The sequence below is a fragment of the Petaurus breviceps genome, unplaced genomic scaffold, assembly GCF_028583685.1.
Source record: "Petaurus breviceps papuanus isolate PSGF00001 unplaced genomic scaffold, PetGlider_PUasm1.0 470, whole genome shotgun sequence".
Classification (NCBI taxonomy): Eukaryota; Metazoa; Chordata; class Mammalia; order Diprotodontia; family Petauridae; genus Petaurus; species Petaurus breviceps.
This window is the reverse complement of record NW_027186350.1, coordinates 3,082,095-3,093,995: the sequence shown is the minus strand read 5'-3', so window position 1 is coordinate 3,093,995 and position 11,901 is coordinate 3,082,095. Positions and strand designations below refer to the sequence as shown.

Genomic DNA, 11,901 nt, shown 5'->3' with positions numbered 1-11,901 from the left:
CCAGACCCCTGCAACAACAGCACTGTCCTTCACCAGTGGACAGTATTCATTCTGTCTGCAGGACAGTCTCCAGACCCCTGCAACAACAGCACTGTCCTTCACCAGTGGGCAGTATTTATTCTCTGTCTGCAGGACAGGCTCAGGGCTTCTTAACCAAAAGCCAGGTTCCAGGACTTCTTCAACAGGACAGTCTTTCACCAGTGGAAAAATCTGGCAAAACAACATCAAAACAGACAGACAAAGTACCAGCAAAACAGCCATGTCTCCTCAGTCCTTGGCAGCTCAGGGGGCAGGTCTCAGAAGTCCAGGGCAATTCAAAGCGGCCACCAGCAATTCTCTTAGTCTCTCTCTCTCTCCACGAGGTGCTGCTTCCAAAAAGGTCTTCCTCCTCTCTCTAGTCTCTCCAAATCTACGTCACCAGCTCCTCCCAGGTCAGGACTCTCTTTTCACATCAACAAGTCCATCCCACAGGTGGGATTAACAAGCTCTGGGTTTTAACACAATCAATTTGAAAACCAAGCCCAATACAGGGGAATCTCCACATTCCATTACTATCACAAGGGGCCATGAGAAAAACACATTGGACTAACCCCTAATTCTTTTGTCTCTCTGAAGATTAAAAAAACTCCAAACCCACTGATTCCCTTTGAGCCATTTCATTCCCATCTCAAGCTTGGGAATCTCTTTTCTCTTCTTCCTATCTTTCTCAGCACCCTCCATAACTGAAATCATGAAGGAGACACCAAAGAATGGGGCCACGACTTCTGAGGAAAAGGATAAGAAGGTAACTCAAGGTGAGTTGCTGTTTTTCTCAGTCAAAGGTCCTTCTCTCTTATTTTTTTTAAAACATAAAATTTTCCCTAATATGTCTCACTGGATTCCATAAATTCTCTAGTGTACCTTCCTTTCAGAGTCACTGGAATTTATTCCCAAATCCCAATCCTGAGATTAAACCTTAGCAAAGTTCTCTGAGTCTGATGAGTCCATCAGGTATTCTTCAATTTTCAGAATTTTTCTGTTTCTCCACATCTTATCATTGCTACATTTTCCATTCAATACAGGAAAAGTTTCTTGGTTCTCCAAAATAGGCTCCTCACCCTCATCGTGAGGCCTGAAGGATCAATAAGAGAAATGAGTTTGTTATTTTTTTTTTTAATTTCTTTTCAGTGGAAACCTTCAATCAAGTGTAAAATATGGTCTGATTGATCCTGGGTGTCCACTAACTTGACCCTTTTTTCATTCAAATATTTTGTAGAGTGGTGTTTGTAGCAAAGGCCAGGGAAGGCTTTGGATACTTATCTCCAAGTCTGTATAATATAACTCCAATTTTTAGGCTCTTCCCAGTTTTCTTCCTTTTCCCTAGATGTTCTTAAGCAAAGATATGAATGCTTTCATAGCATTTCCAGGTCTCATCTTTTACAAATATTCTTTATTTTTCAAATATCACTGCCAGTTTCCACTCTTAGTTTAGGACTCTGTATTGTTGAGAGACAGAGAGAGAAGTGAAAGACAGAGACATGGAAACAGAAAAGAGGGAAAGCATGTGAGATTCCAACTAAGGGACTCATTCCATTGTTCTAAGAAATGGAACCTTGACTTGGAAATTGTGTTTCTAGACTGAACTTTGATCTCATTCAACTCCTTTCCTAGATATATGATTATATCTCAGGTAAAATTAAAGCAAAAATGAGTCTCATTGTCTACAGTGGTTCTTAGCTTTAAATATATAGATTCTAATGGGAAATAAGAAATGTACATTTCTATGAAAATAATTGCCTCTTTTCATTTTCTATTCCAATTCTTCCCTTCCCCTAAAATCATCACTGAAAGGAAATAGTGAGGTAACAAAATCCATAACCCGAGACTGTCATTGAACTTTTTGGACCTCCCTGCTTTACACAGATGTGCACCCTCCATATCACCAGGGTTTATGAACATAAGCTGCCAGACAATGAAGCCACAGGTTCATATGACACATGAGAAAAACAAAATAGATTAGCTGTTACTTCTTTTGTCTCTTTGAAGATTTAAAAAAAACTCCCAAACCTACTGATTTCTTTTTGTTCATTTCATTCCCAGCTCAGGCATGGGAATTCATTTTTCTTCTTTCTGTCTTTCTCAGCACCCTCCATAACTGAAAGGATGACAGAGACACCAAAGAGTGAGGCCACAATTTCTGAGGATAAGGATGAGAAGGTAACTGAAGGTGAGTTGCTGTTTTTCTCAGCCAAGGGTCCTTCTCTCTTATTTTTTTTAAACATAAATTTTTCCGTCATATGACTCACTTGATTCCATAAACTCTACAATGTACCTTCTTTTCAAAGTCACTGGAAATTATTCCAAAAATCTCAGTCCTGAGATTAAACCTCAACAAAGTTCTCTGAGTTCTCTTAGTCCAGTAGATACTCTTCAGTTTTCAGCATTTTTCTGATTCTCCATCATATATCCATCATATAATTGATACATTTTCCATCCAAAACTGGTAACTCTTCTTCATTCTCCAATATAGGTTCCCCACCCTCATCATGAGACCTGAAGGGTCAATGAGAGTCAAGAGTTTGTATTTTAATTTGTTTTCAGTGGAAACCCTCAATGAAATGTAAAATATGGTGTGACTGATCATGATTGTACACTAACTTGACCCTTTTTTCATTCAAATCTTTTGTTGAGCTTTGTTTGTGACAATGGTCCAGGAAGGCTTCAGATACTTATTTCCAAGTCTATGTAATATTATCCCAATTTTTAGGCTTCTATAAATATCCTTTATTTTTCAAATATCAATGCCAGTCTCCATTCTCAGTTCAGAACTCTGTATTGTTGAGAGAGAGAAAGAGAGAGAGAAAGAGAGAGAGAGAGAGAGAGAGAGAGAGAGAGAGAGAGAGAGAGAGAGAGAGAGAGAAAGCATGTGCAATTCCAACTAAGGGACTCATTCCATTATTCTTAGAAATGGAATCTTGACTTGGAAATTGTGTTTGTAGACTGAACTTTGATCTAATTCAACTCCTTTCCTATCTACTATATAATATATATCTCAAGTGAAATTAAAGCAAAAATGAGTCTCATAGTCTACAATGGTTCTTAGTGTTATCTATATATATTCTAATGGGACACAAGAAATATATATTTTTTATGAAAATAATTGCCTGTCTTTGTTTCCTATTCCAATTCTTCTGTTCCCTCAAAATCATCACTGAAAGGAAATTGAGAGGTAACAAAATCCATAACCTGAGACAGTCACTGAACTTTTTTTTTTTTTTTTTGTTTTTTTGGAGGGGAGAAGGTAGGGCATTTGGGGTTAATGACTTACCCAAGGTCACATGGCTAGTTTTTTTTTGTGTTAAGTGTCTGAGGTCATATTTGAACTCAGGTCCTCCTGACTCCAGGGCTGGTGCTCTATTCACTGTGCCACCTAGCCGCCCCTGTCATTGAACTTTTTGCACCTTTCTGTTTTATGTATATGTGGGCCCTCCATATTACCGGGGTTTATGAAAACAGGTTGCCAGGGAATGAGGCAACCAGCTCATAGAACCCATGAGAAAAGCACATTGCATTAGCCCCTGCTTCCTCTGTCTCTCTGAAGATTCATAAAACTCAAGAAGCTGCTGATTTCTTTTGGGCCATTTCATGACCAGCTCAGTCATGGGAATCCTTTTTTCTTCTTTCTCTCTTTCCCAGCACCCTCCATAAGTGAAATGATGTCAGAGACACCAAAGAGTGAGGCCACGACTCAAGGTGAGTTGCTGTTTTTCTCACCCAAGGGTCCTTTTCTCTTATTTGGTTTCAAACATACATTTTTCCCTAATATGATTCATTTGATTCCATAAGCTAGCTCTCTAGGGAGCCTTCCTTTCAGAGTCACTGGAATTCATTCCATATCTCAACCTGAAGATCAAACCTCAGCAAAGTTCTCTGAGTCTCCTGTGTCCATCTGATACTCCTCAATTTTCAGAATTTTTATGTTTCTTCATATCTCATCATTTTCCATCCCAAATTGGTTACTCTTCTTGTCCAATATAAGTTCCCCACCCTCCTCCTGAGGCCTGAAAGGTCAACGAGAGGCATGAGTTTGTTGTTTTCTTGAATTTCTTTTCAGTGTGAACACTGAGCCAAAATGAAATATAGTGTGATTGATCACAGTTGTACAATAACTTGACCTTCTTTACATTCAAATATGTTGTGGGCTGATGTGTGTAGCAATGGCCAGGGAAGGCTATAGATTCTCATTTCCATGTCTGTGCAATATAACTCCTATATTTGGGCTCTTCCCAGGTTTTTCCCTTTCCACTAAATATATTTAAGCAAAGTTATTAATGCTTTTACAGCATTTCCTGGTCTCATCTTCTACACATATTATTTATTTTTCAAATATCAGTGCCTGTACCCATTTTCAATTTTGGCCTCAATATTATTGAGAGACAGAGAGACAGGGAGGCAGAGAAAGAGGAAAAGTAGGTGCAGTTCCATCTGGGTGAATTCTTTATTGTTCTAAGAAATGGAATCTTGACTTGGAAATTGTCTGTACTGAGCTTTGATTGTATTCAATTGTTTTCCTCCCTGTCATATATATATATATGTATATATATGTATATATATATGTATGTATATATATATATATATATACACAATCTCAAGGCAAATTAAAGCAGAAATGATTTTCTCAGTCTACAGTTGTTCTTAGTGTTATCTACATAGATTCTAATAGGACATAAGAAATCTACTTCCCCTTGAAAATAACTGCCTCTTTTGATTTTCTATTCACCATTCCTTCATGCCTGCCAAATCTTCACTGAAAGGATTTGGAGGTAACAAAATTTATACCCTGAGAGTGTCATTGAACTTTTTGGACTTCTCTGCTTTATGTACATGTGCACCCTGCATGTTACCAGCATTTATGAACATAGGCTAGCAGGGAATGAGGACACAGGTTCATGGGAACCAAGAGAAAAATACAATTAGCCCTTACTTGTTCGGTCTCTCTGAAGATTTGAAAAACCTCAAAAGGTCCTGATTCCTTTTGAGCTATTCCATTTTGAGCTCAGCCATGGGAATCCCTCTTCTCTTCTTTCTGTCTTTCTCAGCACCCTTCATAACTGAAATGATGACAGAGACACCAAAGAGTGAGACCATGACTTCTGGGGATAAGGATAAGAAAGTAACTGAAGGTGAGTTGCTGTTATGATACCATAAACTCCCTTGTGACCACTGCTTTCAGTGTCACTGGAATTTATTTCCGTATTTCAACCTGGAGACTAAACCTCAGCAAAGTTCTCTGAGTCTCCTGAGTCCATCAGGCACTCTTCAATTTTCAGAATTTTTCTGTTTCTCCACATTTCATCATAGATACATTTTCCATCCCAAACTGGTCATTCTTCTTGATTCTCCGATATAAGTCCCCACCCTCATCATGAGGCCTGAAGGGTCAATGAGAGGCATGAGTTTGTAATTTTTTAAATTTTCTTTTCAGTGGGAACCCTCAACCAAAACAAAATTCAGTGTAATTGATCATGGTTGTACATTAAGTTGATGGTTTTTTCATTCAGATATTTTTTCAACTGATAAATTTGTAGCTATTGCCATTTTAGGCATTAGATTATTATTTGCAAGTCTGTTCAATATAATGTCAATTTTTAGGACCTTCACAGTTTTCCTCCTTTCCCCTAGATATCCTTAAGTAAAGACATTAATGTTTCATAGCATTTCCAGGTCTTATCCTTTATTTTTCCAATATCAATTATATTAACCATTCTCAATATAGAACTCTGTAATGTTGAGAGACAGAGAGCTACAGGGACAGGATGACAGAGTAAGAGGGAAAGCATGTGCAATTCCAACTAAGAGACTCATTCCATTGTTCTAAGAAATGGAATCTTGACTTGGAAATAGAGAGTCTGGGTGGAGGTTTGACCTTAGCCAATTCTTTTTGTAGCTTCCATATATGTGATTATATCTCAAGGCAAATTAAAACAGAAATAAATCTTTCAGTCTACAGTTATTCTTCATGTTATCTCTATAGATTCTTATGGGATACAAGAAATCTGCAATCCCATGAAAATAATTGCCTCTTTTGGTTTTCTATTCCTCCTTTCTCCCTAGCCCCAACATCATCACTAAAAAGAAATGAAGAGGTAACAAAATCTATAACCTGAGACTGTCATTGAACATTTTGCACCTCTCTGCTTTATGTAGATACGCACCCTCCATATTACCGGGGTTTATGAACACAGGCTGCCAGGGAATGAGGATACACGTTCTTAGAACCCATGAGAAAAGCACATTGGACAAGCCCCTATTTCTTTTTTCTCCCTGAAGATTTACAAAACTCCTAAATCGACTCATTTCTTTTGGACCATTTCATCCCAGCTCAGGCATGAGAATCCCCTTTCTCTTCTTCCTGTCTTTCTCAGCACCCTCCATGACTGAACCGCTGAAGGAGACACCAACCAGGGAGGCAAAGACTTCTGAGGATAAGGATAAGAAAGTAACTGAAGGTGAGTTGCTGGGGTTTTTCAGCCAGGGATCCTTCTCTCTTATTTTTTTGAAACATAAATTTCTCCCTAATATGTCTCTCTTGATTCCATAGACTCTTCAGTGTACCTTTCTTTCAAGGAAACTGGAATTCATTCCCTCATCCCAATCCTGAGATTAAGCCTCAGCAAAATTCTCTGAATCCCCTGAGTCAATCAGGTGCTCCTCAATTTTCAGAAGTTTTCTGCTTCCCCATATGTCATCATTAATACATTTTCCATCCCAAACTGGTAACTCTTCTTAATTCCCCAATAAAGCTTCCCCACCCTCATCATGAGGCCTGAAGGGTCAATGAGAGGCATGAGTTTGTGTTGTTTTTTGATTAGTTCTCAGTGGAAACCCTCAATCAAATGTAAAATATGATGTGATTGATCATGGTTGTACACTAACGACCCTATTTTAATTCAAATCTTCTGCTGAGTGTTGTTTGGGGCAATGAAGGCTTCAGATACTTATTTCCAAGTCTCTGTATCCCAATTTTTAGGTTCTTCCCAGTCGTCTACCTTTTGCGTAGATATTCTTAAGTATAGATATTAATGCTTTTATCGCTTTTCCAGATCTCATCTTCTACAAATATCCTTTATTTTTCAAATATCAATGCCAGTCTCCATTCTCAATTCAGAACTCTGTATTGTTGAGACAGATAGTGAGAGGAGAGAGACAGAGACAGAGAGACAGAGACAGAGAGAGAGACAGACAGAGAGAGAGAGAGAGAGAGAGAGAGAGAGAGAGAGAGAGAGAGAGAGAGAGAGAGAGAGAGAGAGAGATACAAGCAGAGAGAGAAACAGGGAAAACATGGGCAATTTCAGCTAAGGGACTTATTCCATTGCTCTGATAAATGGAATCTTGACTTGGAAATTGTGTTTGTAGACTGAACTTTGATCTAATTCAACTTCTTTCCTACCTGCTATGTATATATATGAAGTGAAATTAAAGCAAAAACGAGTCTCATAGTCTATAATGGTTCTTAGTGTTATCTATACAGATTCTAATGGGACACAAGAAATGTACATTTCTATGAAAATAATTGCCTCTTTTTGTTTTCTATTCTACTTCTTCTGTTCCCCCAAAATCATGACTGAAAGGAAATAGAGAGGTAACAAAATCCATAACTTGAGGCTATCATTGAACTATTTTTTAGTTTTTGGAGGGGAGAAGGTAGGGCAATTGGGATTAAATGACTTGCTCAAGGTCACGTGGCTAGTTTTTTTGTGTGAAGTGTTTGAGGCTGCATTTGAACTCAGTTCCTCCTGACTCCAGGGCTGGTGCTCTATTCACTGTGCCACCTAGCCGCCCCTGTCATTGAACTTTGTGTACCTCTCTGCTGTATGTAGATGTGGGCCCTCCATATTACCAGGGTTTATGAAAATAGGCTTTGAGGGAATGAGGCAACCAGCTCGTAGAACCCATGAGAAAAGCACATTGCATTAGCCCCTGCTTCCTCTGTCTCTCTGAAGATTCATAAAACTCAAGAAGCTGCTGATTTCTTTTGGGCCATTTCATTCCCAGCTCATTCATGGGAATCCTTTTTTTCTTCTTTCTGTCTTTCCCAGCACCCTCCACAACTGACATGATGACAGACACACCAAAGAGTGAGGCCACGACTTCTGAGGATGAAAATGAAAAGGTAACTGAAGGTGAGTTGCTGTTTTTTTCACCCAAGGGTCCTTTTCTCTTATTTGGTTTTAAACATACATTTTTCCCTAATATGATTCGATTCCATAAGCTAGCTCTCTAGGGACCCTTCCTTTCAGAGTCACTGGAATTCAATCCCATATTTCAACCTGGAGATCAAACCTCAGCAAAGTTCTCTGAGTACAAATGACTATATTGTTCTAAGAAATGGAGCCCCGACTTGGAAATTTTCTGTGCTGAGCTTTGACTGTATTCAATTGTTTTCCTCCCTGTCATATATATATATCTCCAGGCAAATTAAAGCAGAAATGAATTTCTCAGTCTACAGTGGTTCTACATAGTTTCTAATGGGACATAAGCAATCTACTCCCCCTTGAAAATAACTACCTCAGGGGCGGCTAGGTGGTGCAGTGAATAGAGCACCAGCCCTGGAGTCAGGAGGAGCTGAGTTCAAATCCAGCCTCAGACACTTAACACTTACTAGCCGTGTGACTTTGGGCAAGTCACTTAACCCCAATTGCCCTCCAAAAAGAAAAAAAAATTTGATGAAAAAAAAAGAAAATAACTACCTTTTTTGATTTCTATTCACCATTCCTCCATGGTCCCCAAATCTTCACTGAAAGGAAGTAGAGGTAACAAAATTTATACCCTGTGAGTGTCATTGAACTTTTTAGACCTCTCTGCTTTATGTACATGTGCACCCTGCATATTACCAGGGTTTATAAACACAGGCTGTCAGGGGATGAGGACACAGGCTTATGGAAACCATGAGAAAAACACATTGAATTAGTTCTTAACTTCTTTGATCTCTCTGAAGATTTGAAAAATCTCAAAAGGTGATGATTCCCTTTAAGCCATTTCATTCCCAGCTCAGCCATTGGAATCCCTCTTGTCTTCTTTCTGTCTTTCTCAGCCCCCTCCATAACTGAAATTATGAAGGAAACACCAAAGTGTGAGACCATGACTTCTGGGGATAAGGATAAGAAAGTAACTGAAGGTGAATTGCTGTTTTTCTCACCCAAGAGTCCTTTCCTCTTATTTGTTTTTAAACATAAATTTTTCCCTTATATGACTCACCTGATTCCATAAACTCCCTTGGGACCCTTGCTTTCAGTGTCACTGGAATTTATTTCCATATCTCAACCTGAAGACTAAACCTCAGCAAAGTTTTCTGAGTCTCCTGAGTCCATCAGGTACTCCTCCATTTTCAGAATTTTTCTGTTTCTCCACATCTCATCATAGATGCATTTTCCATCCCAAACTGGTAATTCTTCTTGATTCTCCAATATAAGTCCCCACCCTCATCATGAGGCCTAAGGGGTCAATGATAGGCATGAGTTTGTAATTTTTAAAAATTTCTTTTCAGTGGGAACCCTCAACCAAAACAAAATTCAGTGTAATTGATCATGGTTGTACATTAACTTGACCCTTTTTTTATTTACATATTTTGTCTACTGCTGTTTGTTTCTATGAGAAGGGAAGACTTTAGATTTTTATTTGCAACTCTATTCAATATGACCTCAATTTTTAGGCCCTTCCCAGTTTTCTTCCTTTCCCCTAGATATCCTTAAGTAAAGATATTAATGTTTCATAGCATTTCCAGGTCTCATCTTCTACACATGTTCTTTATTTTTCAAATATCAATTCCAGTCTCCTTTCTCTATTTAGAATTCTGTCTCAGAGAGACTGAGAGAGACAGAGGGAAAGCATGTGCAATTCCAAATAAGGGGCTCATTCCATTTTTCTAAGAAATGGAATCTTGACTTGGAAATTGGGTTTTTAGACTGAACTTTGATCTTATTCAACTCTTTTCCTAGCTACTCTCTATATAATTATATCTCAAGTATAATTAAAGCTAATATTAGTCTCATAGTTTACAATGGCTCTTAACATCTGTATAGATTCTCACAGAACACAAGAAATGTCCATTTCTATGAAAATAATTACCTCTTTTCATTTACTGTTCCAAATGTGTCTCATCCCAAAATCATCACTGAAAGTTAATAGAGAGGTCACATAATCTACCACCTTGGACTGTCATTGGACTTTTTGGACCTCTCTGCTTTATGTACATGTGGGCCCTGCATATTACCATGGTTTATGAAAACAGGCTGCCAGGGAATGAGACAACCAGCTCATAGAACCCATAAGTAAAGTACATTGCATTAGCCCCTACTTCCTCTGTCTCTCTGAAGATTCAAATAACTCCCGAAGCTGCTGATTTCTTTTGGGCCATTTCATTCCCAGCTCATTCATGGGAATCCTTTTTTTCTTCTTTCTGTCTTTCCCAGCACCCTCCACAACTGACATGATGACAGAGACTCCAAAGAGTGACACCATGATTTCTGAGGATGAAAATGAAAAGGTAACTGAAGGTGAGTTGCTGTTTATCTCACCCAAGGGTCCTTCTCTCCTAAACATAAATTTTCCCCTAATATGATTCGTTTGATACCATAAGCTAGCTCTCTAGGGACCCTTCCTTTCAGAGTCACTGGAATTCATTCCCATATCTCATCCTGGAGATCAAACCTCAGCAAAGTTCTCTGAGTCTTCTGAGTCCATCAAGTGCTCCTCATTTTACAGAATTTTTCTGTTTCTCCATATCTAATCACAGATACATTTTCTATCCCAAATTGGCAGCTCTTCTTGTCCAATATAAATTCCCCACCCTCCTCCTGAGGCCTGAAGGGTTAACGAGAGGCATGAATTTGTTATTTTTTAAAATTTATTTTCAGTGTGAACACTGAGCCAAATACAGTGTGAATGATAACAGTTGTACATTAACTTGACCTTTTTTTCATTCAAATATGTTGTGAATTGATGTTTGTTGCAATGACCAGGGAAGGCTTTAGATTCTCATTCCCATGTCTGTGCAATATAACTCCCATTTTTAGGCTTTTGGCAGTTTTCTCCCTTTCCACTAAATATCTTTTAGCAAAGTTGTTAATGCTTTTAAAGCATTTCCTGGTCTCATCTTCTATACGTATCATTTATTTTTCAAATATCAGTACCTGTCCCCATTCTCTATTTTGGCTTTGATATTGTTGAGAGACAGGGAGACAGAGAAAGAGGTAAAGTAGGTGTGATTCCATCTGAATGAATGACTTTATTGTTCTAAGAAATGGAACCTTGTCTTGAAAATTGTACTGAGCTATGATTGTATTCAATTGTTTTCCTCCCTGTCATATATATGATTATATCTCCAGGCAAATTAAAGCAGAAAAGAATTTCTCAGTCTACAGTGGTTCTTAGTGTTAGCTACATAGATTCTAATGGGACATAAGAGATCTACTCCCCCTTGAAAATAACTGCCTCCTTTGATTTTCTATTCCCAGGATTCCTCTATACCCCCAAATCTTCACTGAAAGGAGTTAGAGGTAACAAAATTTATACCCTGAGAGTGTCATTGAACTTTATAGACCTCTCTGCTTTATGTACATGTGCACCCTGCATATTACTAGGGTTTATAAACACAGGCTAGCAGGGAATGAGGACACAGGTTCATGGCAACCATGAGAAAAACACATTGAATTAGCCCTTACTTCTTTGGTCTCTCTAATATTTTGAGGAACCTCAAAGGGTACTTATTTCCTTTGAGCCATTCCATTTCGAGCTCAGCCATGGGAATCCCATTTCTCTTCTTTCTGTCTTTCTCAGCACCTTCCATAACTGAAACAGTGAGGGGGACACCAAAGATTGAGACCACGACTTCTGAGGATAAGGATGAGAAGGTAACTGAAG

General features: G+C 38.5%; 1 protein-coding gene across 2 annotated transcripts in view; it reads left to right on the top strand.

Annotated features, from left to right (window-relative positions):
* Positions 1 to 714: 714 nt before the first annotated feature.
* LOC138171877 (enolase-phosphatase E1-like) overlaps positions 715 to 11,901 on the top strand; it is a 26,376-nt gene continuing 15,189 nt past the window's right edge. The window contains exons 1-7 of one of the 2 annotated variants that reach the window (XM_069101444.1): positions 715 to 794; positions 2,123 to 2,206; positions 5,079 to 5,162; positions 6,405 to 6,488; positions 8,079 to 8,162; positions 10,452 to 10,535; positions 11,818 to 11,901. In XM_069101444.1, the coding sequence (XP_068957545.1) occupies positions 731 to 794; positions 2,123 to 2,206; positions 5,079 to 5,162; positions 6,405 to 6,488; positions 8,079 to 8,162; positions 10,452 to 10,535; positions 11,818 to 11,901 (568 nt within the window). In that variant the 5' untranslated portion in view covers positions 715 to 730. Of the gene's footprint in view, positions 795 to 2,122; positions 2,207 to 3,553; positions 3,733 to 5,078; positions 5,163 to 6,404; positions 6,489 to 8,078; positions 8,163 to 10,451; positions 10,536 to 11,817 lie in introns of those variants that run through there. The other variant, XM_069101445.1, reaches the window with a different exon arrangement.